Genomic DNA, 24,729 nt, shown 5'->3' on the forward strand with positions numbered 1-24,729 from the left:
ACAGACCGATTTGCGAGTGGATCCGCAGGATGTCGCCCTGCCCTTCCCGCTCTGTCGCGGCCCGCATCGCATTTGCTGCCGATCGTCGAGTCGGGCCGCATTCAACCCTGTCTCTGCGCAACAGCAACGGCCCTCTGTCCTCCCGCTGCGCTCCTTGCCACCCGCGGGGCTGCTCAGCCCATGTCCTTGCCCGGCGTCGCTGTATTCCTGTGTGTGGTCGTGTGAACGCCACCGCAACTGTCGGCTCAGGCGAGGGTGGTGCTTTTGGCTGCCCGTTTTCTCCTGCCACTTCGGTTCGCCCATCGCCGTTCCCCTCTGCGCTTCCTGCTCGAGCTCATCTCCCGGCTCTGGACCTGCTCATCGTCTGCCCTCTCCAGCCACCGCCTGCGATGATCCGCTCCCAAGATCCTCTCGGCCGCTTCCTCTTTGTCGGCACCGGCGGGAAACAGTAGGGATCGTTCCTCGGGCTCTGCGTCCTGGTTCTGCATCCTGGCTCTGCGCTTGGTTCTGCGTCCTGGCTCTGCTCTGCGTCCAGGTGTCGGCGGCGACCTCCTGGCTCATCCCACATGTCGTCCTTCCTCATCCAGCATCTATGTGTACAAACTGGAAGACCTCGACCACCCCGAATCGCACACGCTGATCCAAGCCATTCCCTCGGAGGTCCCCAGCTTCGTCACCCTCCATCCGTCCAAACGCTTCCTCTATGCCTGCAACGAGCTTGAAACCGCCCCAACCGGCTCCGTCTCGGCCTTCTCCGTCGATGCCGAGTCAGGCCGGCTAACCTGGATCAGCACGGTCCCGACCAAGGCTCCAGGCCCCTGCCATGCTCAGGTGCATCCGTCGGGCGAGTTCCTGGGCTCGGCCAACTATCACGGCGTCTCGTCGACCATCTTCGCCATCGACCCAAAGTCCGGCGCTCTGAGCCCCACCGACATTGTCGTCCACACCTATACCGGCAAGGGTCCTCATCCCGATCGCCAGGAGTGCTCGCATCCGCACCAATTCCACTGGAACGCCGACGGCTCGCTTGCCTACGTTGCCGATCTGGGCCTCGACCGCATCCACATCCACCCCTTCTCGCCCGAGTCACATCACCGCCGTGCTGCCTCTGCTGCTGCTGCTACTGCTGCTGGACATACCCAAGACTCGGTCGTCGATCTGGCGGTGGACGCTATCCCGGCCCACGCCCCTGGTTCGGGCCCGCGAGTCATGGCCTTCCACCCAGCCTCGGATTGGGTCTACCTGATCACGGAGCTGGACTCGCACATCCACGCCTATTCGATCGACCCGTCCTCGAACGGCTGGACCTTGATCCAGTCGCTGCCTCTCTCGGCATCCAACCAAATCGGCGCCTCGGGGATCGAGGTCTCGGCGGACGGTCGCTACGTATTTGCGTCGATGCGCGCGGACGAGAACACTCTGTCGGTGTTCCGGATCGACCCCGATACGGGCCTCCTGACCCAGACTTGCCGCACCAGCACCCTGGGCGAAATTCCTCGTCACTTTGCCCTCGTCGATGACCGCTGGCTTGTTGTTGCCAACCAGATCTCGAAGGAAATCCGTGTCTTCCGTTTCGACCGCGACTCGGAGACGCTGGTCAGCGTCGGAGCGATCGAGAATGTCCCCGAGTGTCCCCAGAGCATTGCATTCCTGTGAACTCGGCAGCGTCGACAGGATTGAGCTGGGTGGATAGGAACACCCGATGGACACCAGACGAAGCAGACCCCTCGATGTGGACACAGATGACTGGCAAGTCTTGCTGCCGTGCAGTCGCAGAAATACACAATATGCTTAGAGAAGCCGGCGCGCACGCATGGGCGGTGGCCGTCCCACAGGTCTCTGCCGCTATCGGTATCAGCATCGGTCGTGCCGGTTGCTGCAATCGGAATCTGTGCCAAAGCCCGAGGCTGGACGCGCTGTGGCGCAGAATCGATGCCGCGGTCGCACAGTCTCAGGCGGCTCTTGCCCAAATCCGGCGCCTCCCGTATCGCCCAGCCGCCATCCCTCGATCCTTCGTTCCAGCTCCATCGGCCCAGCATGGGACTCAAGCGCCTGCACGTCCTCGCTCTTGCGCTCGTGGTGGTCCTGGTACTCTATCTGTCGTCGTCGCGCTCTGTCCGGCCGGTCTCCGAGACTCCTCTGGGCGTGCAGCCGGTTCCCAAGTCCCGAGGCCGCACCCCCAACCAGCCATACCACCCGCTCCTGGATGACCAAGACTCGCCAGCCACGGGCAGCGAGTGCCCTGTTTGCCCAATCTGCATGAACGAAAACATTGCCGATCTGTCCGGGGTGGCCTCGGACTCTGACGCCGCCCGCTACGTAAACGAGCTCGAGGACCTCTCTGGCAGCCAGGTGCCCAAAATCCATCCGGCCTTCAAGGGCATCCCACCCTCCGGCATCCTGGTCTCCAAGATGGCCACCGAGCACGACTTTCGCGCATCGTGGCTGCTGGATACCCTCGAGGAGCTCAAGGCCAAGCCAAAGCACAACCGAAAACAGTGGGAGGTAACATCGAAGCGATATCGCCTGGCTTCCGGACGTGGGCTCTCGAGGACCCGTCGAGCATCAGCGTCGTTCAGCAGCGGTCACATCCGGATCGGCAGAACCATCTCTCTTCCACGCCCTATTCTCTCCCGCCCCCATTCATTCGGCGATTGCTACTCCAATCAGCACAAGACCGACCTAGCAACGGTCGTCACCGGGCGAGCATCTGCATTGCCGATTCCACTCGACGATGACCGCGGCGTGCCCGGTCACTAACTCCTTCCCCTCTTCCATCTTTCATTCATGGTGAATCGCCGGCAATTTGGGCATGTACATCTCTAGCAAGCCTACATTGCCCACATCATCAAGTCGCTGGATCTCTGCCAGCCTTCGTCAACTCTGTTGGGCTGGAGCGCAGGTCGAAACCCACTGGCGTCCTATTTGGCCTCAAAGGGCTGCTCTGTGTGGATCTCAAACGTCGATCAAGCAACCGAGGACGACTTTGAATCGCTTCCTGCCGATGACGCCCTGGTACAGGACGAACAGCCGCGCCTGAACGAAACCACGCTGCACTATCCGGAGCTCGTGGACGAGGCCACCTTTGCCAAGAAAGTGTCCGTCAGGTTGGTGTAGGCGAACTCTGGATGAGAACAAGTGCGGAATCGTGTCCCAGGGGATCGTGAAGTCGACTGGAGGGCCGCGAAGGGCTCGATCATGAGGATTCAGATTGTCGGCGTCACTACTCATCGTCCGAGCTGGCGTTCTGTCGGATGGAGTTGCCGCCGCACAATGGACTGGGTGTGCAGCAGTATTGGTGGATCGCTTGTCAGCTCATCGGCCCGGCTGCTGAATGCTCGACTGCATTCTCCCAGGTCATTGGATCCAAATCGCCTCCTGGCAGAAATGAACAACCGATTCAGTTTTGTGTGGTCCACTCGCACTGTCGGTAAGTCAGTCTGCAACGCTGCCGGCAACATCGCCAGCCGCAGCAGCCCGGGGGGGTATCAACGTCGTCAGAGAACGCCAATCGCAATCGCAGACCCGGGAGGATGTATCCCTTGCGGCTGCCGATGAATCTGGTCCCGAGACAATATCCTGGTCGTCTGTTTGCTGTGTACGGGCCAGATCATATCGACCCTCCAAACTCACGACTTTGGGAACCTCCTATCGCCCTCTATATCTCCGAAAGAGCACACGGGCTCCATTTCACTTGGCCAGCGCTACATCCTCAATACCCTCGAGACGCTCAAGCCTGGCGGCGTGGCTTTCCATTCGGTCCAGTTCACCTTGAGCAACTTGGCCCACACGGTCGAAACAGGACCGAATGCCTTGTGGCGCAAGAGGTGAGCGACAAGTCGGCGGCTGCAGATCATCGTGGTGTCGCCTGCAACCCGCCCTACCTATTACTGGTCTCGTCTGCCCAGCAGGTCAGGCAGGCAGTCCACGTCCACCGCCCACATCCGCTCACATCCGCCTTGCCTCATACAGCGACATTGAGCGGTTGCGCGACGACATCAAGGCCCTCGGCTACGAACTGTTTGATCCGTACTGGGGATCCGGCGAGTACCCGCTGGATGTGACACCGGACACTGCTCCATACAAAGAGGCGAACCATCTCAAGCTTGTTGTGGACTCGCATGTCGTGACGTCGTTCGCACTGCTGATCAAGAAGCCCGATGTGGCGGCTTGAGAAATCGTCCTGACACATGGCACCGCATGCCCCACGGTGATCTGCGGGTCCCGGTGTGTAAGTCTCGGTGTGCTGGCCATGACACAGCACCCCAGTCCTCGTCGCAATCCAATGGTTTTGGTTGGCTTCGGGAGCATCGTCTTGAACACACTTGGTAAATATCCTGTGACGAAGATCGACTGGCATTGATATCGCGATGATGCAGGAGTGTGGTGCATAAACTCCGTCGTCTGGCGAGCTCCATGGGTCTCCATATCAAGGGAGTCGAGTGATTCGAGTCGCCTTGCCTTGGTGAGCCCTGGGCACGCTGAATATGGAGAAAGAGGCGCTGCTGATTTGAAGCTCTCGGTGGATCAACTGCTTTGGACCGGGGGAGATGATCAAGCTGCGGACTCTCACAAGTCGGAGGGACAGCTCCTGTGTCGGGCACGAGCGATCGCCCCATGCAGTTGTTGATCGTCCTGGATCGTCCTGGATCGTCATCGATCGCCCGGGAACCCGAATGTAAATATCAAGCCGCCTCGAGGCCGGGACAGGCAGACGGGCTCCGGAACGAGTTGCATTGCATTGTATTCGCTTTGCTAGCTGCTCCGGCTGTGTCGGCTCGAGACAAGCTGTACATGAGAACAATGAGGGATCGCAGCGACGGTCCAGAAACGGGCGAGAGCAGGCAGTGCGATGGAATAGGAAGGGGGGATGGGAGCAAACAATAAAATAATGGGTGGACAGAGGACGAGGCTGAGGAGTCTATCCGCTTCGTGGGAACCAGGTCGGGTACTTTCTCATTTGGTTGACGCTGAAATCGACAACGTAGTCGCCGACCTTGAAATAGGACTCGACGACGGTTCGCACAGTTTCGTTGTCGATTTGCTGGTAGTTGAAGTCTGGGCGCCGAGAGTCCAGAGCAGACAACAAACAATAGCAAAGATCGTGATTAGTCGACCGAGGAGCAGCCAAACCGTAGGAGTCGGGCGAAGAAAGCCCCGAGCGGAGCGGAGCGGGTGCGATGCGGGAGTGGGATGCGAGTGCCAACAGAGGCCGGTGCCGATGCCACGCTCGTTGACAAAGTCATGGCGTCGTCGTGAAAGCTATCGGAGCGACTGTGGAGGCCAATTGTTCGGACAGCGAGGCTGTCTCTGGCCCAGACGACCTACCCAACTGCCCGGCACGACGAGCGCCAGAGAAGGCGGTGGAGACCAGGGTAAGTTCGAACAGGGTGGTCAGGATTCGGGACATGGCTGATGCAGGATTGTGTGGACAGGAGCGATCACTGGCGAGTCGAGTTGGTGGACGGGCTGGCCGATGCGACGAGCAGCAGTAGTAGCGGCAGCAGCAGCAGATGAGGCAGGAGACAGGAGGCGGAAGCTTTCGCGGGCCAGCGTCGCGCCGGATGTGCGCAGAGTGGGCACGTGGTCGATGGCTGCGCCACATGCGACTCCCGACCAGCGCCGTCAGGCCACGTCGCAACCCGGACGACGAGGCGATGGCGATGGCGATGGCGAAGCAAGCGGGGGCAGAAGGAGAGGCGGCGAGCGTAGCGTCGATTGCGAGGGGATCTGGCCTGTTGCAAATGCTGTGATGGGGAGAGTTTTATTGAGAAGTGGAAGGAGCGTAATGAATTCACAAACACAAAGAAAGGCGAGAAATGGCGATGCATGCGCGCAGCAGCACTCCGAGGGACACCACAAGACAATGCGGCTGGCAGATGAGGGGAGAGACAGGACAGTCGGTTTATCGGTCTTCACACCACTCGTTCTCCTTGCGGATCTGCTCCTCCTCCTCGGGGGTAAAGTCGTTGACGATGTTGAAGGTCTTTCGGATCTCCTCAACCGACTTGCCCTTGATCATGTTCGCGACGGTTTTGCAGCCTGAGCGTGGGGTCAAGGATTCGATGTGAGAAGGCGGTTGCGGGGAAAAGTGGGCCCGCTGCGCAGAGATTGCAGCTCCAAGAAGAGAGTCGGAGGAGGGCGAGGTTCCTCGGCACAACCACAGCGAAGCCCTTGGTCTGGAGCCGACACCGTCGCTCCTGGCCTTCAAGGCAGCCCCCCTGTCCCATCTGCGACCAAGAACAGGGCTGCCTCTCTCGCCAGAGATGATGCTCGATCGGCTTACCAAGATCCAGGAGACCCTTGATATCGAGGTAGTTGGCCGCCAGGATGATCTCAAACAGTGTGCCCTGGTCGACAGCGATGAACTCCTTATCCCACTCATCAATGTCGTCCGAGGCCTTGACCTTGGGATCATCTTCGGACTGGGCGGGCAGGTCATCCTTGTGGTGGGTCGCGTACTCAATGACTGGAGCACCGGACGCAAGGCGTTTGGGATGGAGGAAGCGAGAGGAATAGCAGACAGTGTCAGACGCGAAAGCCGAGCCAAGCGACGGAGCTGCAGCAGAGCAGCCGGACGACAAGCACCGCGGTTGCGTCCAAAGCCAGATCTAGTGGGCCAACAGACGGAAGCATGTCCGTTGCTCCGAGGTTGGCAACGCACGAGGAGCATGGCAGACACTGTGGCTCCAGCCGCATTACCTTTGGTGAGGATGGCGCCGGTGACGTTGGGCAGGGGGATGGGCTGGTCCTCCGAGTCGCCAATGTCCTCGAGCATGTTCTTGATGAGGATCGACTGGAAGGCGACCTCCTTCGAGATCGAGAAGTCAACGTTGTCTGACGAGGTGAGCTTGACCATATTGGGTAGATGGGAGACGGCGACAGAGCAGAGCAGAGGAGAGAGCAGATGTGGAGGAAGCGAGCGACGATGGTGCTGGCGAAGGCGAAGGCGGGGACAACGGTCTTAAAACGGCGTTCCAATCAAGGGCGGCTTCGGGAATAGCAGCGAGGGCCGAGAGCCAGCGAGAGCCGGCGAGGGCCGCGAGAGCGCGCGGCTGCCAATCGATGGCGCGCGAGCGAGAGCGGCCACGGGGGCGCTGCTTGGCAGAACCCGTGCCATTGTCCGCGCCGCAGGTGTGTGTGTGGCCGCAGCGGTATCTGTGGCGCATGTACGGTATCCGGCTCGACTCGGCAGAGCCACGGATCCAGCCAGCGCCGTGTCACACACCGCGGCGCTGCGCACTTTTTTTTTTGTTGCTGCTGCTGCTGTTGGTGCTGGTGATGCTGGAGCTCTTGGCCCGCCGTTTCCAGTTCCGCATCGCTGCATCGCTGCATCGCTGCATCGCTTGCTGCTCATTCCGTCACCAGGAGAGCCTTGGTCTCAACAGCCCACCCGAGCGAGTTAACCAGCAGCTCCATACGCCGAACGAATCAATAGAACGAATCCATCGGCGGCTCGACACACAAACATAAACTGCCCCAGCGCACTTTGCCTGCATCTTCCTTCCCGTCTCTGCGGATCAACGCTCCTGCAAGCCCTCGTTTCATTCTAGACTCAGCCTCAGTCTTCCAACCATGCAAAGCGACGAGGTACTCTCAATCTACGCATCCGTCTCCTATCTGTTGCATCACGTCGATGACGGCTCGGATCCCATTTGCGTGCCTTTGGCCAGCACTCGGATGCCGCCTGTTCGTCTGCTTGAACATACGCTCACATCCCACCCTCGTCCCCGACTGGTGCCCATGATTCCATCGTCCGAAACAGCTCATCTGGTCAACGATCAGCAAGCAATTCTGCTCATACAAAGTCAAGTAGGTGCCTTGGTGTCTCGGCTTGATCTGATCTGATACAATGCACTCGGCCACGGACCCGCCAGTGCGCAACACATCGCTACAAAGGCGGACATAACGGCCGGACCTGTTTCTCATCTATCGGACTTCAAATCATTCAACCCATCGCTGACGATCCAGAACCGAAGTCCAAACCTTCTGCCGGAATGAATACAATGTAACGGGCCTCTGCAACCGCATGGCCTGTCCGCTTGCCAACAGTCGATATGCCACCGTCAAAGAAGTGGATGGCATTTTGTATCTCTACATGAAAACCATCGAGAGAGCCCATACCCCTCTGAAGATGTGGGAGCGTGTCAAGCTCTCCAAGAACTACGCCCAGGCCCTGGAACAGGTATGAGAGCTCCTACTCCGCGGGACTGCTGTCATGCCGCATCGTGTTTGGCGGGCCATTGGTGTCATGAAGCCTTGGCTTGGCCGATGATTTGTGGGTGGCCAAGTGTCGTGCCGATACAGCGGACGGCGCACTGTCGCCCCTACCGGAGTATGCAAGGTGACATGGGCTGAATGTGACTGCACGCTCTCCCTGGCAGATCGACACCGAGCTGAAGTACTGGCCAGACTATCTCATCCACAAGTGCAAACAGCGTGTCACCAAGATCACCCAGTACCTGATGAGAATGCGCAGACTGAAACTGAAAGCGACGTATGTGTCCGCACAAAACCTCTCCTCTCCCAAAGTTGATACAACGGCACTCAGTCAGCACCGGATAGCCGCTGTATCTCTGCTGGCCACACGACTGATCACCCTGACACCCCACCTAACACTCTGTACTTTATACTTTGCGATTGCTCGTCGCCCAGGCCCAAGCTGGTCGGTATCAACAAGAAAACTGAGCGGCGCGAAGCCCGACGCGAGGCCAAGGCCGAGGCTGCCGCTCGACTCGATCAAGCCATCGAAAAGGAGCTGCTGGAGCGGCTACGGAAAGGCATCTATGGATCCGACGGCATCGTCAACGACCAGCAACAAGCATTTGCCAAGGCTATGGACACGATCGAAGAACTGGACGGCGCCGAGGTGGACGAGGATGAGGAGGAGGAGGAGGACGAGCAAGAACTTGAAGAGGAGTATGAAATGGACGACGACGATGAGCCTGAGGTGAGGATACTCTGCGGTACCAGACAGAGGACAGAGGACAGAGGACAGAGGACAGAGGACAGAGGACAGAGGACAGCTCCCCGAAGCGACATCCGCCGAAGCACCTCCGAGTTGGCTTCGGATCGGCCAGTGTGCGACTTTGGGTGCATCCTCCAACCAACTTGTGCCAGGCGCAACCTGTATTCCCGCTCTCGTCTCGCTCCCGCTCCGAGACTTGTTCGATCATATTGATCTCTTTGTGTGCCATCCCATCGATTCAGCGGGAGTTTGTTTCGGATGTCAGCGAAGACGAAGACGACGATGATATCGAAGACGCCGCAAACTTCCACAGCCACAACGAGGATGACGACGACGAGGATGACGATGAAGATGACCAAGTGCCGGCCAACAAGAAGCGATCCAATCTGTCCAAGCCCGCGCCCACGCTCCCAGCCAAGAGACGAAAGGGTCAGTATCCACTGTCGATCCGGTCACGGCCCCGACTCCCTGCTTCGAACCTTGTCATTGCGCTGTTGTCTCCATGCAAACTAACAAAGGATTTCTTTCCTTATCCCCATTTCACATTGCCAAAACGCCTTCCCCCCCCCCATCCAGGTCCTCGAATCGAAATCGAATATGAGCATGAGAACGAGCGTCAGCTTCAGCCGCAGTAGTCGGCATTGTTTGTTGCCGACGATTCAATACATCTTGTGGAAGCAAAACAAGGCAGTTCCTCGCTTTTGGAGAACCAGTCACGTTCCAACCTATCAGCCACCACGGGCCTGAGGCCCAGCTGGTCTGTGGGCTGCAGAGGACCAGCCGTGCGATTATTCCTCGTCTTGGTTGGCAATCGAGCGACGATACAGGCTTGGGCAGCACGATCTCGAATAAACTTGTGATGACGGTGAAGAGGCACCTTCCTCTGCAGCCATCCGGTTCATCCCACAACCCTCCGAACTCTCTTTGCCAGCACCATAAAACTCTCGCCGGCTTGCAGCAAGAGAATGCGAAGAGCACTCTGCCAAGGCGCGCAGCAACCAGGCAAGAGCGAAACGAGTGATTCTTGAATCAAAACAACAAGATAGCAATGACCGCGACCAGAGATGCAATGCGAATTTACAAATGGCGACTTGCCACAACATATCCGGATATGACGATGGACAAACTGGGAGGCGGTATACAGCAATAATCAGTTCGGGCGAAAGGAAAGGGGGACATGGCGAAACCAGAGCCTAAAAACACTTCCCCCCCCCTCATAACAAAGACTGATCCACGCAAATGCAGACAACCACACGAGGTGCTCACCCACTGCTGGAGGCAACAGCAGCAGCAGCAACAGTAGCAGCAGCAGCAGCACGGACAGAAAAAGATCAAGACAGCTATCTGCCCGGGCTGTCGATCACGAGGATGTGCGGCTTTCCCATAGCAGCCTCTGGCGCTCGAGCTCGACTTGGACTTGGGGTGGATCCATGAAGCGCTCGTCTTCGCGAGCCACAGGAAAGTTGTAATCGCCGTAGATGAGTTCCCGGGAGGCACCAAACAGCGCCTCGAGTTCGGGATCCTGCTCGGGCTCGTCAAACTCGATCGTCCGCAGGTCGTCGCCGGGTCCCTCGGCAAAGCCGGCAGCTTGGAGGCCGCTCCGAATCTGGTTCGGAGACGGCGCTCGTCTGATCGAGGTGGCCGCAGGAGTATTCGCAGGCGAAAGCGACAAAGAATCGGATCTGCCTTGGGCAAGTGCCAGATCTTGGTCTGCGGCACTGGACGACTCGATCAGGGTGCCGTAGTTATGATCGCGCGTGTGCAGCCGCCGTTCGCTGTTGATCACGAACGAGTTCTGCCGCCGGTTCTCGAACGACCGTTCGTATTGTTCAACCTCCGTAAAGCGGACATCCTTGAAGGTCACGCCACTGAAGGTTTGGATGATGTCTTGGATGATATCTCGTGTGCCGAGAACATCCTTGAGGGCGTAAATGACCACAACGCGCGAGGCAAGCCGGTGGGAAGTTCCATAGTCTGTCCACGGATATGCATAGGCATGGCCGATGGCAAAGATCACCGACTCGATGCATATCAACCCGTCCTGGATTGCGACTGCAATGGCCTGGGCGGGGTAATCGCCCTCTGACCAAGAAAGCAGGGCCGAGCGAGTACAGAATGTCAACTGGGTGTCATTTCATCAAGTGAAAAGCGCGGGACTGGGTTTGCAGGGCCATTTCCTGGCGCTGCTGCTGCTGCTTACTGTCATGAATGATATCGAACCCGACCAGGACGGCCACAATAAAGCCCTGCCAGAAGGAGAAGAAGATGATGGCCTTGACGCAAATAAACTTGGGCAGAGGCCTGAGTGCGAGCGCACCAACCAAGGGCATTCGGTACATCAGTCCAGATGATGCAAGGCGGCCCGTCATGGAGCAAGACGAATCAGACAGCTTGATGCGCCAGCATGCCTGTTGATACTCGCACCGAGTGCCCTTGACTCACCGGTACGCCTCCAGATCCTTGGAGCACTGCAGGTAAAATATCACGAGGCAGTACATGGCAACGCAAACACTGACGTTGTAGAACAGTGACACATAGACGTATGCGCTGTCGAAACGGATCAGTCCCTCGTGATAGAAGCCCATGAGCTTCATGATCAAAATGAAGACGGCCAGGATGGGCTTCAGGACCACAAACTGGAGGACACCGCGGCGTACAATCAAAAAGACCTTGGGGTCGCTCAGCTGATGGCACGGAGGGGTGGGTGTGAGTAATGCACTCGTTGATGCTGTCCAAACCACTGATCCATGCTCGGATGATCACAGGCGCCAAAGCATGATATGCCTCTCCCTGCGAGGAGGCATCGGGTCGAGAAAGCTCCTCTGCCATCACGGTGAATGAATACAACGGACATACATCGATAGGAGAGAGGAAATAATGCAGCGGCCACAGGTGGTGCGTTGTCATCCGGTCCTGGAGCATCGTGAGTAGTTCGCGCTCGCCGCCGAGGTAGTTGATCATCAGGATGAAGAATGTGTAGACCACAAATGCCTGGGGGAACAGAAGCGCTCTGTTAGCAACAAGGTCTGCTTGTCTGGGCCGTTAGATCCCTGCCACGACATGGATTTTGGCTTGAAACAGCCCAGGTGCTTGGGTCCGAGCACCTCGACAAGCTCCGTCCACGACAAGCTCCGTTCACAGCATGCCTGCTGTTGCTGTGTATACAAGTCCATCCGGTGCTGCGTGTCGGCAATGATGCCATCGCTGACGAAACCAGCGCCGAGATGTCCCGGGCGTCTTTGAAATGGACCGCGGCTTACATGAGCCCTTCAGTAATGCTCGAACGGGCCATCAAAGGCGAGGTCGGACGAAGGGCTTACCTCGTAGACATCCCGAAACAGATCCACGTACTCGGCCAAGTAGCGTGATGTCAGCGACGCAAGCGAGGTGACGGCGTACAGCGGGACCATAAACATGATGCGGATGACGAGTCGCTGCAGGTCGGGCCGACGGTAGTGCTTCAGATGAAGGGATATTGACACAAACGACGTGGTCACCGCGGCCACAGTGCCAACCACAGCCAGGGCATAGAAAAACGCCCCGACCTCGGCAGCGCCGTCGTTGGTGATGGCAAGCAGCGACGACATGGCGACGAGGCTCGCTGGGAATGGATGCTGATGCGGGTTGCGAATGCGGAAGCGGAATGCGGCTGCGTCCCTCCGGCCGATGGGCAACCAGACTTGCGAGCAAGGGCAGAGTTTGCAGGCGACGGGATGGGCCGACGGAGTGGATCGACGGGTCGCCGATGCCGATGCAAATGCAAATGCCGATGCAGATGCCGATGCAGATGCAGATGCAGATGTGGATGCGGATGTGGATGATCCGTTTCGTTGCGGTGGTGGCGGACTTGGCAAATGCGGCCTTGGCGCTCTCCTCGCTCTCCTCGCTCTCTCCTCGCACGCTCCTCGCGCCTTCCTCGCCTCTCGCTCGCACCACCGGACACGTGCGCCCCCATCCCGATCGGCCTCGTCCGCCCATTTGTCAGCTCGAAAAAAATGCATGGATTAAAAGGTTGTTCCTGAATCTCCAGCCATCCGGTTCTGCTGGCCGATCGACTACTTGTACTGCCGAGGCCATCGCATCCCGCACCGCTCCTCCTCGCCGGGCCACAGCTGCCCGCACCGTCATCTGTGGTGCCCATACCCCCCCCCAGTCCTGCGATTCGCCCGTCGCCGAGCACCTGAGCGAGCGCTTTGGTCGGTCCTGACTTGGCTGCCTTCGTCCGCCAATCCAAGGTAGTTTCCGTCGGCCTCGAGGGGCCGCATTGTCTCCGCTAATTGTTTCTCTGGTGTTTGTGGGAGCCGAATGGGCCTATTTGGGATTCCTCTGCGTCGCTGCCAGCCTACCATATCTGGGCAGTTCGGGCTCCGGACAAGCCGTCCTTCTTACTCATGGCCATCCTCATGTCTTCAGTATTGCTGCCCATCCCGGACCAAGACTTACAGTCGTGCACGTGCGCTTCCTTACCGGCGAATACTCGATACCATTTCTCTCGACAGCAGCGCAATTTTCTCCAATCTCCTCCCGCTGTCGGCACCACCGCAACCGCCGCCACTGTCATGAGCGATATCCAGTCCGCCGATATAGAACACCTCATGCTGCTTCTGCAGCGTGCTTGGATGACTCTTTCCGAAACTGCTGGATCCAGTCCGCCGGTGTCATTCCTGGATCGCGATGCATCTACCATGGCTGCCTCGCAGTGTATTGCCCAAATTGCCGGTGCCCTCGCTGCTTCCGAAACGAAGAGGTACGTCGCTCACCACCCAGTCGCGGCTCTGGACGAACCCAACAGACCCGAATTGCGGGCCCACCCATTGCTGGGGATCCAACAAGCCGGCGAGTCTTGATTCCAAAGAGCCCATATGCCATCGTTGGACTGGCCGACCGCAGATCCGACTTGCAATCAAGGACTGGGGCAAGGGTGGGGCAGAAGCGAGGACACCCGGAGTTGCCGCCTGTGTCATTGTTCGCCGACCCGCTGACGCTCTCTCCTCCCTTTTGAACTTGTCATGGACTTTTATGGTCTCGAATCATCCTTGGGCCCATCTCTCACAACTCTCCGAACCACTGCGTCCTGAACATCAATCGGCGTTTTGAATCTGTGTCCGACCTGCCCCACGGCGCTACCGCCTCGCTTGCAGGAGACAGCTCGGCTCCTTGCCGCTCTGGCCATTTCTGTCGACACAGCTGATCATGGATCGCAACAACATCTTCCAGATACTTGGGATTGGCTCGAACGGCGTTGCCTGCCAACGAGGCGCAATTCTCTCCCTCGACGTCAATCATGCCAATCTGCTCCTGGTGCGAAACCTCTGCGCCGCTGTTCCGGACAACCAGAGTTCTGCATGGTATGGCCTTTGCCGCTGTCGCGGGGATGCACGCATCATGGCCAGCGACGGTCCCCTCCTCGTGAGCCTCGATGAGCATCGTCAGGAATCTGCGGCGACATAATGTGACTGCCATCGGCGACTTTTGAATTGGCCTGACTCACCCAAAACGAAACGCTAACGTCGAAAACGTCTTTGCTCACATGCCCCAATCGATGACCGCAGTGCCCACAACATCTATGTGACTGTGAGCGAGATTTTGTCATATCTATGCTGTTGGCTGACTTCAACGACAGATCCCGCTGCCGATGTCCAACAAAAGGGTACGGGCACACATGCAGATGCATGGTCAACCACACCCCTTTTGGATTGCCTGGTTGGTTGGGCGACGTCGTTCTCGTGAGGGCGGGCACGAATCATGGTCGCTCGACCGGGACTGCGATCGGCGGCCAGACGAGCAAACGACCACGACCTCCCACTCCCCATGGCGCATATGCGTGTCTCGCTGCTCGAGGCCCCAGCACTTACTCTTCCCGCTTTTCTGCCTCAGCAATAACCTGCATCAACATCGGCACTCAAACCCTCGCCAACATGATGACTGGAAATGCAGATGTTATGAACCGCTGCTGGCCCACATTTTTCACTGGCTCGGACGTTCTGATGTAAGCCAGTTGTCACCGCGGGCACGTTTGGATGTCGCCAGCTTAGTCTTGGCTTGGTCATCGCTCTTATGCCCCTCCCCGTCCTCCTTTCTACTCGCACGGCCTATCCAGCCAACTCTTGCAGATTCCCAACGACGACACTTGTCGATATGCCCTCATGTGGATCTTCAACTCGATCAACAAGGACCGGACACGGAGGTATGGCCCAAGTCCGGCACCGGCCTTGAGTTTGACGGATGTTGGTGCTCTCGCTCCGATTGATCACACGGAATGTCACTGTGATGTTCATGGATCTGGCTCCCGGCTCGCCAGCCTTCGTTTCACTAATCGTCCCGTCTTGAACGACCCCAGCTTGTACCTGTTGCAGACACCTCCAGGCCGACTCGTTTTGAAAGAGCTCCTCAACAAGACCACCGATTCGTATCCAGATGACGAGGTCTTTACCATCATGTGGGTCTCTTTGCTCATTCTCTGCATCTCTCGACCAAGAGCCACCGGCTACTGCGCCTGGTGTCCAGCCCTACGAACTGGCCCACGACTGTGCCGACACTATCCGTCTCTCGAGGTGCTCGATCGATTGCTCATATCACAGCATTCACTCGTTTCATTCAGATATGCCGTTTTTTGCTCAATGGTTGAGCTCGACCTGACTGGAGAAATTCTTATGGCATTGATGAAGTTGCGGCAAGGCGAAGGGTATGTGCGCTCCGTCACCAAGCTTAGTTTGTCGATGTCTGGGACGCCACCACCGCGACAGAGAGTGATCAGACTCGGTGACGGCCACTCGCGGTCAACAAAGGGCTCTGGGCTGTGACTGATCGAGAAGCCCCTTTACCTTCCTCTGTTTGGTGACAGATGTAAGTCGCTCGTCCCATCCTGGGCCCTCAATTTCTTCAAGCTCTTGGACGGCATTATTGAGACTCGTTACCGAAACCATTCGACCACAGGAATCACGCTCAAGCCCGCCCTGAACCTCGCCAAGATGGCAGGGGCCTTTGTCGACTTTCTGAAGAAAGAAACCGAGTCGATCATCGCGCGGATACCAAATGGAATCGAGCGCATTATCTATATTGCTGAACAGGCCGTCCGGAGCCAGCGCAGCCATCTCCAGGAGATTCCGGAGCAGCTCTCGACCGCCTCGGAAGGTGACGCCGCCGACGAAGAGATCCGAAGGGTCCTGTTTGGAAATGAGCTGGACGCCCTCGTGCTCGTTTTGCAGTGCCTCGCCAAGGTCGCCTACGACATGGACACGGAGGCGAAGGTCAGGCTCTGCCAAGAGTCGACTCTGCTGAAATCTCTCCTCGGTAGGTATCCGCGCAGCATCATGTGGAGCCAGAAGGCCGTGGACCGGACTGCTCTGGATCCAACTATCGTGAGCCGCCAAATGTCCACGTCGGATCAGTATTTGCTCCACGCGGGCACCAGCTGGCTGCATGAGCCCAGTCGCCGTTGCTAGTGGAGGGAGGCGTGTCTGTGTTCCGGATTCTGCCTCAGTCGCATCGGTGCTAACCTGCATTTGCAACCCTAACCCAATCTACAGACTTGCTCAGTCTGGCCGAGCAGCTTCACCCGCGCAAAAAGCTCGCGAGCGCCAAGACCATGAACTTGGAGCCAGATTTGGAAGTCGAGCATCGCGGCCTGTTCATGCTCAAGTGCGATGCAATCAAAGTCATCGGCAATCTATGCTACCACTGCAAAGAGATTCAGGATGAGGCAAGTGGCCGATGCTTCGGGGCCGGTTTCTTTGCAGACAGACCTGCAGGTCTCGCAGATGACTGAATGCTATGGAGGTCAGGGGCCAGGCCACCCTGACGATGCGTGTCCAACCGCCCGAATCTTACCTGCCATTCTTGCATCATCGACTGCAGATGCGAAACATTGGCGTCATTCAAGTCGTCCTGAATCATTGCACGCTAGACGACAACAACCCATGTGAGTTGTCTACGCCAACTGCTCGCCCAAAGAAAGTCGCCTTCCGTGGCGATGTCGTCCGGGCGATAAGCGGCTCCCTTTCCGACTGCCCGAGACTCACCACACCTCTCTCTCTCTCTCTCTCTCTCTCTCTCTCTCTCTCTCTCTCTCTCTCTCTCTCTCTCTCTCTCTCTCTCTCTAGTTATTCGCGAGTACGCTCTCTTTGCCATCCGCAACCTGTGCTACAACAACCTCGAGAACCAAGCCTTGATCGATTCTTTAGAGGCCCGCGGTGTGGCGCAAAGTCAGGACCTCAACGAGATGGGAGTCGAAGCGGTGATCGACGAGGATGGCAAGCTCCGTCTGCAGCGCGCCAAGGAGCAATCGGATTCGTCCATGCACGATGTATGACTGAGCGACAATCCAATGGGCCCTCTGTGACCTGCACCCCCGATAAGAGCCAATCCAACAATTCCCCTTCCCCATGGAAGAGGGGGGGGAGCCCTCCTCTGGAAGATGTAGCTATCGAATGGAATACTGACGCATCGTGCCTGTGAAATACTACGTATCAGTCCAAACCCGGGTTGCAAGTGGCGTTGGGTTGTGCCAACTCGAGCGCATCTGTGGATAAGGGGGCGTCTCACTGCAGGCCATGGCTCGCCAGAGGAGATCGCCAGATGCAGCGTCGGTCACAGCGTGGATCAGATGCCCTGTTACGGGTGCTCCCCATCCATCTTGATCACACACCTCTGCGTTCAGCGGAGCAGCGGGACGGCGGCGGCTCGCTGGGGAGGGGAGATGAAAGCACCCGTTTGCGCCAACGGAGAAAGAGCAAAGACCGAGCAGCGACAATCGCAACGACAGCAAACAACAGGACCGACAGAGCACCGGCGGCGGAAATGCCGGAATTGGACGGCGCTGGCGAGCAGAACGTGCTGCCCTTCGACAGCGTGCGCTGCGTTCGGGACAGCCATGCCAGACCGAGACAGAGGTCTCGGTCTGGCATGGCTGTTGGTTGTTGTTGTTAATTGCTGTTAATTGCTGGTGTTAATTGCTGATGTTAATTGCTGTTGTTAATTGCTGATGTTAATCGGTATCCCTGCTATGTCTGCTCTGTCTGCTGCCGATCTTGTCGCCGGTGTATATGTCCCCTCCCCCAATCGCTGGCTGTCTTCCCTTTGCTGCACCGCATCGGGGTCGGGCGGAAGCCATGGTCGCACCGCGGATCGGCTCGGCTGCAGTTCTCCTTCCGATCCAGCGCTGCTCCGTCGCCGTCGCCGTCGCCGTCGTCGTCCTGGGCCTGCTGCACTCCTCCTCCTCTCCCAGAACCCTCTCCTCAGATGGGTCGCTGCCTGCCCCGGCCTGCCTCGATCCGCTGTCTGTGCCGTGCTGTCTCTGGGCCAACCCCCATTCTGTCCACCCTGGCCTTCGTCTGCTGCATCGCCAACTGCCGGCACCGCTTGATCGGGCCCGTCCGCCTGCCTGCTTGCCTGCCTGCTTGCCTGCCTGCTTGCCTGCCTGCTCTTCTTTAGCCCTCCATCCGCATCGTCGCTCCTACGCTCCTCACTCCCCACGCTCTCGCTTCGGCCCAGCCTTCTCCTCCGGTGCCTGCCGCTCCTGTCTCCGAACATATCCATTTTATGCACTCTTTCATGGCACCCGCTCCAAGCCCGCTCCATCCGCCGCCATCGCCACGGCCCTCCCTGGGTCGATACTCAAGGGAGGGCCCGTTCGTGGACTGGTTCAACGCCGGGTTCAGGCCCGGACCCCGATATGGCACCTCGGCCTTCTACATGAACAGCACTTCGATCTACGCCATGCTCGAAGAATGCAAGAAGCGTCCTCGGAACCCCATTTCGCTTTCGGTGAGCCTATTCGCATTCATGCTCGTTCCTGCACCCCATGCACCGGATAGCCGATCGAGTACCAGGCAGCTCGTCCGACTGCTGGCCTGACTGCTGGCCCCAGGCCGTCAAAATGGCCCTGAAAATGATCCAGTTGCTTCGAGGGGACACTCATGTACTCTTTGCCTCGCCATCTCGAACCCGATTCACCCGGGGCAACATATTCGCAATAGAAAACGCAACCTATCCACCCGCATCCCTCGCTCATAGCCGTCGAGATCGAGGTACTGCACTTGTGTCTGGACTACTGCACCCTGCCCATACTCGGCGAGTGCAGGATCATCCTCGTCCAGTGCTGGATCATCCTCGGCGAGTGCGATGCTGATCCCGGCCTATCATCTGCTGGCCGTCACAAGTCGCCGTTTACTTACACGTCCGAACGACTCCAATGCAGACATCCTTGCGCGAGGTCATGAGGGTCATGAGGACGAGGAACGTCAATGCCCTCGCGGTGTATGTTTTCGAGCCCGTGTACTGGCCCGATACGGACGAGGTAGGCTGGGTGCACTGGGACAAGGCGGGCCATTGCAGATTGAGCATAGTGGGCGAGCACAGGGCAGTGCGCTTTCCGGACGACTGATGGCGAGACTGCCTGGGGCATTCGAGGAATCGCACCGGCGACCATCGGATCGCCAGCAGCCAAGCATCTGGCCAACACTTCCCACCCTCATCGCGTCCCTCTGCTGCTCACTACCCTTGCAGACAATCTTCCGCTCCAGCTACTGTGGAATCGTCACCGTCATCGATGTGCTCCGCTTCATCCTGCGGTACTTTTGGGAAAGGCAGATCGCCCTCGATGCCGTGCACGATATCGATATGGACGAGCTTCTGGGCTCGCAAGGCGACCTGTTTGACCGCCCCGTCGGCGACATCCTTTCTCCACTCCACAAGGACGGATCAAGCAGCGGCATCGGCCGTCTCCAGGATGCTCCGCCCTGCCGAACCGTGCTGGACGGCGACTCGACGCTGCTGGAGTTGGCGAGCCACCTTCGCTCTGGATCCCAGTGGGTCTTTGTGAGCGAGCGCTTGCTGTCGCAGCCCACCCACCGATCCAAGGTCGTTGCTCGCCCCTCCATCATGGCCGAGCCCATGGACTATGCGCCCGGCTGCTGCAAGAGCTCCAACAGCGCTCGACAGAGCGTGAATCCCCGCGCCATGCGAATGGTGTCTCAGGGCGACCTGGTGTGGTTTGTGTCGAGCAAGCGGTGGGTCTTCAAGGACCTACTCGACCTCACAGCCAGTCAAATCATGATGCGGTCTCGGCATGAGCGACGCATGAGCACCCAGCCGCTCAAACGAGTTCCTCTTGCTGAGGGGCATTCGCGTCCGCCGAGCCGCGAGCCGCTGGAGCCCCTCGCCTGGCCCAACCTCATCACAATCGGCTGCTCGACCAACATTCTGGGGGCTCTGCAAGTGCTTGAGCGCCACCAAGTCCAGGCTGTGGCCATTGTCGACGGTGAAGGCAAACTCGTTGGGAACTTCACCGCCTCGAGCGTCCGCTTCCTGGACCAGCTGTCCTTTGGAGACCTGCTCAAACCGGCATGCGTATTCTACCCACCGGCAGTTCATGAAACCATGTTCCGGGAGAAATTCTACACCATCAAGCGCGAGTCGACGATGGCGGAGGCCATCGAGATGATGACCCAGGGCTTTGTCGCCCGAGTTTGGGTCGTGGACGACTCGGACCGACCGATCGGCATTGTCACCATGTCCGATGTCATTGCATCGCTGGCGCCTGAGTAGGGCCGGAATAGCCCGTTTCGACTCGGACGGAAAATACAACGTGGCGCTGCGTTGACAGACAGCCAGCGACAGTGCCGGTCTTCGCGAATACACCACTCTCACGACGGTCGCCCACTCGGTCGGACTGCCTTGCGCTGCGATTAGATACCTTGGGAGCAGGCCGCGACGGCATCACCCATCCACCCAACAGCTAGTAAGGAACAAGTCCGAACGGGGGGGGGAGCTATCGATGAAAGTGTGTTTGTATTTTGAATAATAAAGAATGGGGTGAAAATCGACACATCGACAACGACTCCACTGGGAAGAAGAACCTTGTAAATCGCGAATCTGGCAGGAGGGCCTCACAAATCGATGGAGGCAGCTCCCAGCCTGGCGAATCAGTCCAAGAAAGCGAGAACCGGCCAGACGTTTGATCGCCACTGAGAGGAGACCAACGCCTGTTTGGACCCGTGGCAGCCCACCTGCTGAGCAAATAGCAGTCCTGGGCAGCAGGCGGGAGCCATCACGTCCTCCAGCAACACCGGCCTCGCTTGCGTCTTCTTCCCGGGAAAGGTCACATCACCGAGCAGGCGCAGCCGCCGTTGGGTGCCGAGTACGGATCATCTTTCTTGTCGACAGGGCCCCAGATGGTGGGCAGCAGAAAGTCCTTGGTCTCCTTGACGTATTTGATCAATCTTGATACCGACAGCGAGAGAGAGAGGAGAATCGGCGACGAGGACAGGTCAGCAGCGGTCGCGGCGTCTGGAACAACTCGCTCCCATGCGTCCAGCCATCTCGCCAAAAGACCAACACGATGTCCCCCTAAAACATCTGATGCCAACTGCATTGCCGACGCGAAATATAACACAAACAGCGAAGCACCCATCGCTCGCATTCGCTCACGCTTCAAGGAGCTACATTTGACATTGAGCATCTCGACGCTCTGTGCTCGCCGCTTCGTTGCCCGTGCGACGACATCCGCAATCTCGCGACCGATGCGATCCCCGTCAAGATCGATGCAATTCCCATCAAGATCGGTGCACTCTGCGCGACTTTCTCCTCCCCCCCCCCTCGATGATACTGACTGTTGGCTCGCCTCGGACACGGGAATCCGCGGAAGATCCAGCTGCTCCTTCAGCCGCTGGTTGTGCTCGACGAGCTTCTTGAGCTTGAGTTCAGACATGGTTGGCGATGCGGGCCTTGCGGCTCTGGCGTTCGATACGAGTGGTCTGACAACGAGACAGGTGCCAGGGTCAGCGACGGGACCGAACAAAGCTCCCCCGCAACAGCAGCGCAAGATCTCTCATGTAGCGACGCGCACATTACCTCCAAAAGCCCCGTGTGTGTTCTCACAGAGCCGCGACGCAGTTCGATGCGATGCACGGCGATGAGTTTCAGCACGAGGGTAGAAGTGTTCCGGCTTGAGCGACGGGCTGGCGACGGGCTGGCGACGCGGGAAAGATATCGGCGAGAATCAGTGCGCTCTCACTCTCGCTTTCTCCCTCCCCCTCCCCGATCAAGCGCGGGCCAGAAAAGTGACGTCGCCTGGTCGGATAGCGAGCACCTGCTGCTATTGACAGCGATAGCTGCGTTCTGTTGTTGCGTTCGGATTGGCATTTGGGTCACCAAGCGCACAAGAGAATGCCGCTAGCCTGCCCCGATCACTCGACGCGGAAGGCTGCCTTGATCGCACCGTGGGAAAGGAAGACCTTGCAACGAGCGCTGCGATCTCCGCTGGACATTGGCAGCTCAATGACTTCAGGAATACATATGGTGTGAGGGCGATTCTGACCTTGAGCGATTCTGACCTTGGGCGATCCTAAACTTGGGCGATCCTAAACTTGGGCGATATACGAGCAGCATGTAAACCCGGACGACTGCCGAACCAATATCCTGAGCGAGCCCAAACATACCGGAAACCCCAGGCGAGACAGCCTCAGTGTCCATTGGCACATCGATTGTCAGACCAATGTCTGATTCGGTCCTGTAGACACCCATGTGCTATTGTTAGACCGCCACCGTTTGCCTTCCAAGAACAATAGAATGGACAGGATCCACAGCGTTTTGTCCTTTGCACGAACCAGAGCCACAGTCAGTGGATCTGCGGGCATACCGGTTTCTGCCGCCGCGCGAACCACCATCGTCGTCCTCCTCCTTCCCCCCCCCGAATTCCACGTAGAACTAGCGTCTGCCAATCCTTATCTCTGACCAAGGATGTATCGTGCAGTTGGACGACAATAGCCGGCTGGAACTGGGGCATGTCGTCTCGACACACACTTACGAGGGACCGCAGTTCTATATGAATGCATCTTGCTTGCACCCCGGCTGTCGTGGGAGAACATTTGAACCCTTGGCAAATGCTCGCTGCTTGAAATGAAGGCATGTGCATACGAGGCCGAGCTGCCAGACTCGATTCAGGATGACATCAACCATCTGGTGAGCGGTCCATAGAGCAGGGGCCGGCACATGTCTTGGTTACCCGATGGAGCCGGTCGGGTGTGGGAATGCGTTTGTCTCGGCGCTCCTGCCGGGACATCACGGCAGCTTCAAGACACTGTGCCCAAAGAGACAAAAACAACTGAGCACCAAGCTTACGCTATCCGACTGTGTCTCTGTCTATGAACCTGCCCAGATAGGACTCGAGCGGGTCATCAAGATTCCTGAGGAAGTCGCCAAGCTGCTCAAGGTACAGGCACACTTGTTGGTTCCCAGAGACTGAGTCGCCGCCGAGTATGAGGGGTGGCGACACTTTGTCGCAGAGAACTAACCTTACTTTCCACCCCTGCATGGTCCATTTGGGTGCCAAAAGATCCTGCACCTCGGCAGAGGTGTCGCCTTTGATCAAGGTGCAGTCCGTCTGCCAGCGGAGCAGTGACATCTCGAGTACCTGGGCGATTCATGACGGCCCCCAACCTCGGATTAACAGCCCATCCCATCTGCCCATCTGCCCATCTGCCCATCTGCCCATCTGCCCATCTGCCCATCTGCACATCTGCCCATCTGCCCATCTGCCCATCTGCCCATCTGCCCATCTGCACATCTGCCCATATGCCCATCTGCTCATCGGCCATCTCCAGATCCTCCTCCGCTCGCCTTTCGCCTTCCCGCTCAACGGCGCTTCAAGGAGCATCTTCGGCTTGAGGCAGCCGACTCAGTCCACAGTTACTTGCAAAACACCGCGCGCCGCACCGATGAACTTCTGAACGACCCTCTCGCAGCCCATCCCCGGGCACGCCAATATCTCGCCGAGACAGCGCCGGCCACAAAGAACCTTGGTGAGCCTGTGTACGAGTCGATGCAGGGACTCACCCGGGCATGCCAATCCCTGCTCGTGGCCGAGAAGCTCAAGGTGGTGCCCTGGTGCCATCTCAAGAACTCGTTTTCGGCGGGCCAGAGCCGGACACCCCGGGAGCTCTCGGAGCTGGTGCTGGCCCGTGAATCAGAGCATGTGCATCTGAGCCGCACACAGCTCCAGCAGGCTCTGACAGAGGGCCTCGTGAGGGGCGATCGCACCCGCTTCTTGAAGAATCCCCGGAAGCAGCTCTTTGGCATGCTGAAAGCCCAGCAGCAGCAGCTTCTGCAAGAGCACATCCAGGGCTTGACAAGAGCTTCACGGCTTCCAACAGAGGGCCTGGACCAGGAGCAGACCAGAGCACACCCCGAGCCGAGCGACCGAGCCGCTTCCGTTCCGGCGTCAGCAAGGCCGAGTAGTGCCACTCGGAAGAGTGTGCCATCTGGACAAAGTGCCTCATGCCGACCAAGTCAAGGAACGAGGGAGAGCACCTTCTCCCGGCCCAGTTTGGCCCGAAGGGGTACTGGTTCGGGAAGCAGCACCGCCAGCAAATCGGCAGTATCCGAGCAAAGCATCGACTCGGCTGCTCAGACTTCCCCGACTCTCATGCTCCTGCCCCCGCCTGATGCCGAGCCCATCATCACCACCGAGCCTCTCGCCGAAGAAGACCCTCCAAAGGAAAGCGTGGCTTCTCTCAGCATCATTCCACTTCCATCTCGACTCTCCCTCCAAAATCCCGATCTTGTCGTCAAATCCGGTGAGACCACCCGAGCACCATCAGCAGTGACCCGGTCCATCTCCAGAAAGCCAACCATCCTGATCCCAACGCACACAGACAGCCCCGAGACAGTCCTCACCACCCCGATAACACCTCGCATTGAAAGTGTATTTGACGGAGCATCGACGGCCGAGGCAACTCCAATATCGGCTCGTCCGTCGTGGC

General features: G+C 58.3%; 12 protein-coding genes across 12 annotated transcripts; 7 read left to right on the top strand and 5 right to left on the bottom strand.

Annotated features, from left to right (window-relative positions):
- Positions 1–389: 389 nt before the first annotated feature.
- Positions 390–1,656, top strand: BJ171DRAFT_590484 (Lactonase, 7-bladed beta-propeller-domain-containing protein; the record flags this gene model as incomplete). The annotated part of the gene is made up of 2 exons (XM_053114477.1): positions 390–448; positions 588–1,656. The coding sequence occupies 2 exons, from the start codon at positions 390–392 to the stop codon at positions 1,654–1,656; spliced, it is 1,128 nt and encodes a 375-aa protein (XP_052961810.1).
- A 339-nt stretch (positions 1,657–1,995) lies between these two features.
- Positions 1,996–4,420, top strand: BJ171DRAFT_539070 (uncharacterized protein). The gene is made up of 5 exons (XM_053112904.1): positions 1,996–2,505; positions 2,827–3,107; positions 3,357–3,430; positions 3,674–3,827; positions 3,973–4,420. Exons 1-5 carry the CDS (start codon positions 2,038–2,040, stop codon positions 4,172–4,174), a joined length of 1,179 nt encoding a protein of 392 aa, XP_052961811.1. The 5' UTR covers positions 1,996–2,037; the 3' UTR covers positions 4,175–4,420.
- A 307-nt stretch (positions 4,421–4,727) lies between these two features.
- On the bottom strand, positions 4,728–5,520 carry BJ171DRAFT_539071 (uncharacterized protein). Its single transcript, XM_053112905.1, has 2 exons — positions 5,329–5,520; positions 4,728–5,058 (listed from the first exon to the last, which is right to left on the bottom strand). The coding sequence occupies exons 1-2, from the start codon at positions 5,408–5,410 to the stop codon at positions 4,922–4,924; spliced, it is 219 nt and encodes a 72-aa protein (XP_052961812.1). The 5' UTR covers positions 5,411–5,520; the 3' UTR covers positions 4,728–4,921.
- A 225-nt stretch (positions 5,521–5,745) lies between these two features.
- Positions 5,746–6,939, bottom strand: BJ171DRAFT_539072 (Skp1 family, dimerization domain-containing protein). Its single transcript, XM_053112906.1, has 3 exons — positions 6,703–6,939; positions 6,287–6,469; positions 5,746–6,042 (listed from the first exon to the last, which is right to left on the bottom strand). Exons 1-3 carry the CDS (start codon positions 6,857–6,859, stop codon positions 5,906–5,908), a joined length of 477 nt encoding a protein of 158 aa, XP_052961813.1. The 5' UTR covers positions 6,860–6,939; the 3' UTR covers positions 5,746–5,905.
- A 552-nt stretch (positions 6,940–7,491) lies between these two features.
- On the top strand, positions 7,492–9,680 carry BJ171DRAFT_38595 (Mak16 protein). Its single transcript, XM_053107154.1, has 7 exons — positions 7,492–7,590; positions 7,766–7,812; positions 7,972–8,185; positions 8,385–8,497; positions 8,656–8,950; positions 9,211–9,397; positions 9,545–9,680. The coding sequence occupies exons 1-7, from the start codon at positions 7,576–7,578 to the stop codon at positions 9,601–9,603; spliced, it is 930 nt and encodes a 309-aa protein (XP_052961814.1). The 5' UTR covers positions 7,492–7,575; the 3' UTR covers positions 9,604–9,680.
- Positions 9,681–10,200, bottom strand: BJ171DRAFT_38596 (uncharacterized protein). The gene has a single exon (XM_053107155.1). The coding sequence runs from the start codon at positions 10,069–10,071 to the stop codon at positions 9,757–9,759; it is 315 nt and encodes a 104-aa protein (XP_052961815.1). The 5' UTR covers positions 10,072–10,200; the 3' UTR covers positions 9,681–9,756.
- A 632-nt stretch (positions 10,201–10,832) lies between these two features.
- On the bottom strand, positions 10,833–12,555 carry BJ171DRAFT_433286 (organic solute transporter subunit alpha/Transmembrane protein; the record flags this gene model as incomplete). Its single annotated transcript, XM_053107926.1, has 5 exons — positions 10,833–11,050; positions 11,169–11,269; positions 11,411–11,652; positions 11,825–11,959; positions 12,289–12,555. Coding segments are annotated over 5 exons (963 nt in total), but the record flags the coding sequence as incomplete, so codon positions are not given.
- A 1,377-nt stretch (positions 12,556–13,932) lies between these two features.
- BJ171DRAFT_539078 (spinocerebellar ataxia type 10 protein domain-containing protein) lies at positions 13,933–17,688 on the top strand. Its single transcript, XM_053112907.1, has 10 exons — positions 13,933–14,316; positions 14,521–14,618; positions 14,846–14,957; positions 15,069–15,155; positions 15,309–15,407; positions 15,570–15,653; positions 15,813–16,261; positions 16,498–16,670; positions 16,826–16,889; positions 17,071–17,688. The coding sequence occupies exons 1-10, from the start codon at positions 14,162–14,164 to the stop codon at positions 17,277–17,279; spliced, it is 1,530 nt and encodes a 509-aa protein (XP_052961817.1). The 5' UTR covers positions 13,933–14,161; the 3' UTR covers positions 17,280–17,688.
- A 226-nt stretch (positions 17,689–17,914) lies between these two features.
- Positions 17,915–18,420, top strand: BJ171DRAFT_38648 (uncharacterized protein). The gene has a single exon (XM_053107156.1). It carries the CDS (start codon positions 17,952–17,954, stop codon positions 18,330–18,332), a length of 381 nt encoding a protein of 126 aa, XP_052961818.1. The 5' UTR covers positions 17,915–17,951; the 3' UTR covers positions 18,333–18,420.
- BJ171DRAFT_539080 (uncharacterized protein) lies at positions 18,345–20,814 on the top strand. The gene is made up of 4 exons (XM_053112908.1): positions 18,345–18,733; positions 18,946–18,996; positions 19,167–19,265; positions 19,475–20,814. Exons 1-4 carry the CDS (start codon positions 18,509–18,511, stop codon positions 20,513–20,515), a joined length of 1,416 nt encoding a protein of 471 aa, XP_052961819.1. The 5' UTR covers positions 18,345–18,508; the 3' UTR covers positions 20,516–20,814.
- On the bottom strand, positions 20,815–21,687 carry BJ171DRAFT_450705 (G-protein gamma-like domain-containing protein). The gene is made up of 2 exons (XM_053108210.1): positions 21,580–21,687; positions 20,815–21,189 (listed from the first exon to the last, which is right to left on the bottom strand). Exons 1-2 carry the CDS (start codon positions 21,675–21,677, stop codon positions 21,069–21,071), a joined length of 219 nt encoding a protein of 72 aa, XP_052961820.1. The 5' UTR covers positions 21,678–21,687; the 3' UTR covers positions 20,815–21,068.
- A 1,180-nt stretch (positions 21,688–22,867) lies between these two features.
- BJ171DRAFT_574123 (uncharacterized protein) lies at positions 22,868–24,723 on the top strand (the record flags this gene model as incomplete). Its single annotated transcript, XM_053113713.1, has 5 exons — positions 22,868–22,930; positions 23,127–23,180; positions 23,254–23,377; positions 23,572–24,543; positions 24,590–24,723. 5 exons carry the CDS (start codon positions 22,868–22,870, stop codon positions 24,604–24,606), a joined length of 1,230 nt encoding a protein of 409 aa, XP_052961821.1. The 3' UTR covers positions 24,607–24,723.
- Between the last annotated feature and the right edge of the window lie 6 nt (positions 24,724–24,729).

Source organism: Polychytrium aggregatum (assembly GCF_025602895.1).
Source record: "Polychytrium aggregatum strain JEL109 chromosome Unknown BJ171scaffold_119, whole genome shotgun sequence".
In the NCBI taxonomy this organism is placed as follows: domain Eukaryota; kingdom Fungi; phylum Chytridiomycota; class Chytridiomycetes; order Polychytriales; genus Polychytrium; species Polychytrium aggregatum.

Bases quoted from the DNA above. Each gene is read 5' to 3' on its own strand.
- BJ171DRAFT_450705 (XM_053108210.1), bottom strand. From the start codon at position 21,677: ATGTCTGAACTCAAGCTCAAGAAGCTCGTCGAGCACAACCAGCGGCTG. The intron at 21,190-21,579 runs GTCAGTATCATC...GTCGGTATCAAG, and splicing joins GTGTCCGAGGCGAGCCAACA to ATTGATCAAATACGTCAAGG.
- BJ171DRAFT_38596 (XM_053107155.1), bottom strand. From the start codon at position 10,071: ATGTTGTGGCAAGTCGCCATTTGTAAATTCGCATTGCATCTCTGGTCG.
- BJ171DRAFT_539080 (XM_053112908.1), top strand. From the start codon at position 18,509: ATGCACTCTTTCATGGCACCCGCTCCAAGCCCGCTCCATCCGCCGCCA. The intron at 18,734-18,945 runs GTGAGCCTATTC...TATTCGCAATAG, and splicing joins GGAACCCCATTTCGCTTTCG to AAAACGCAACCTATCCACCC. The intron at 19,266-19,474 runs GTAGGCTGGGTG...CTACCCTTGCAG, and splicing joins ACTGGCCCGATACGGACGAG to ACAATCTTCCGCTCCAGCTA.
- BJ171DRAFT_38595 (XM_053107154.1), top strand. The intron at 7,813-7,971 runs GTAGGTGCCTTG...CTGACGATCCAG, and splicing joins TTCTGCTCATACAAAGTCAA to AACCGAAGTCCAAACCTTCT. The intron at 8,186-8,384 runs GTATGAGAGCTC...TCTCCCTGGCAG, and splicing joins ACGCCCAGGCCCTGGAACAG to ATCGACACCGAGCTGAAGTA.
- BJ171DRAFT_539070 (XM_053112904.1), top strand. From the start codon at position 2,038: ATGGGACTCAAGCGCCTGCACGTCCTCGCTCTTGCGCTCGTGGTGGTC. The intron at 2,506-2,826 runs GTAACATCGAAG...GTACATCTCTAG, and splicing joins ACAACCGAAAACAGTGGGAG to CAAGCCTACATTGCCCACAT. The intron at 3,431-3,673 runs GTAAGTCAGTCT...TATCTCCGAAAG, and splicing joins GTGGTCCACTCGCACTGTCG to AGCACACGGGCTCCATTTCA.
- BJ171DRAFT_539078 (XM_053112907.1), top strand. From the start codon at position 14,162: ATGGATCGCAACAACATCTTCCAGATACTTGGGATTGGCTCGAACGGC. The intron at 15,408-15,569 runs GTGGGTCTCTTT...CGTTTCATTCAG, and splicing joins GACGAGGTCTTTACCATCAT to ATATGCCGTTTTTTGCTCAA. The intron at 16,890-17,070 runs GTGAGTTGTCTA...CTCTCTCTCTAG, and splicing joins GCTAGACGACAACAACCCAT to TTATTCGCGAGTACGCTCTC.
- BJ171DRAFT_38648 (XM_053107156.1), top strand. From the start codon at position 17,952: ATGTTAATCGGTATCCCTGCTATGTCTGCTCTGTCTGCTGCCGATCTT.
- BJ171DRAFT_539072 (XM_053112906.1), bottom strand. From the start codon at position 6,859: ATGGTCAAGCTCACCTCGTCAGACAACGTTGACTTCTCGATCTCGAAG. The intron at 6,470-6,702 runs GTAATGCGGCTG...CCGGTGCTCCAG, and splicing joins CGGCGCCATCCTCACCAAAG to TCATTGAGTACGCGACCCAC. The intron at 6,043-6,286 runs GTAAGCCGATCG...CCCCACGCTCAG, and splicing joins CAAGGGTCTCCTGGATCTTG to GCTGCAAAACCGTCGCGAAC.
- BJ171DRAFT_539071 (XM_053112905.1), bottom strand. From the start codon at position 5,410: ATGTCCCGAATCCTGACCACCCTGTTCGAACTTACCCTGGTCTCCACC. The intron at 5,059-5,328 runs GTAGGTCGTCTG...CTCGGCGCCCAG, and splicing joins TCGTCGTGCCGGGCAGTTGG to ACTTCAACTACCAGCAAATC.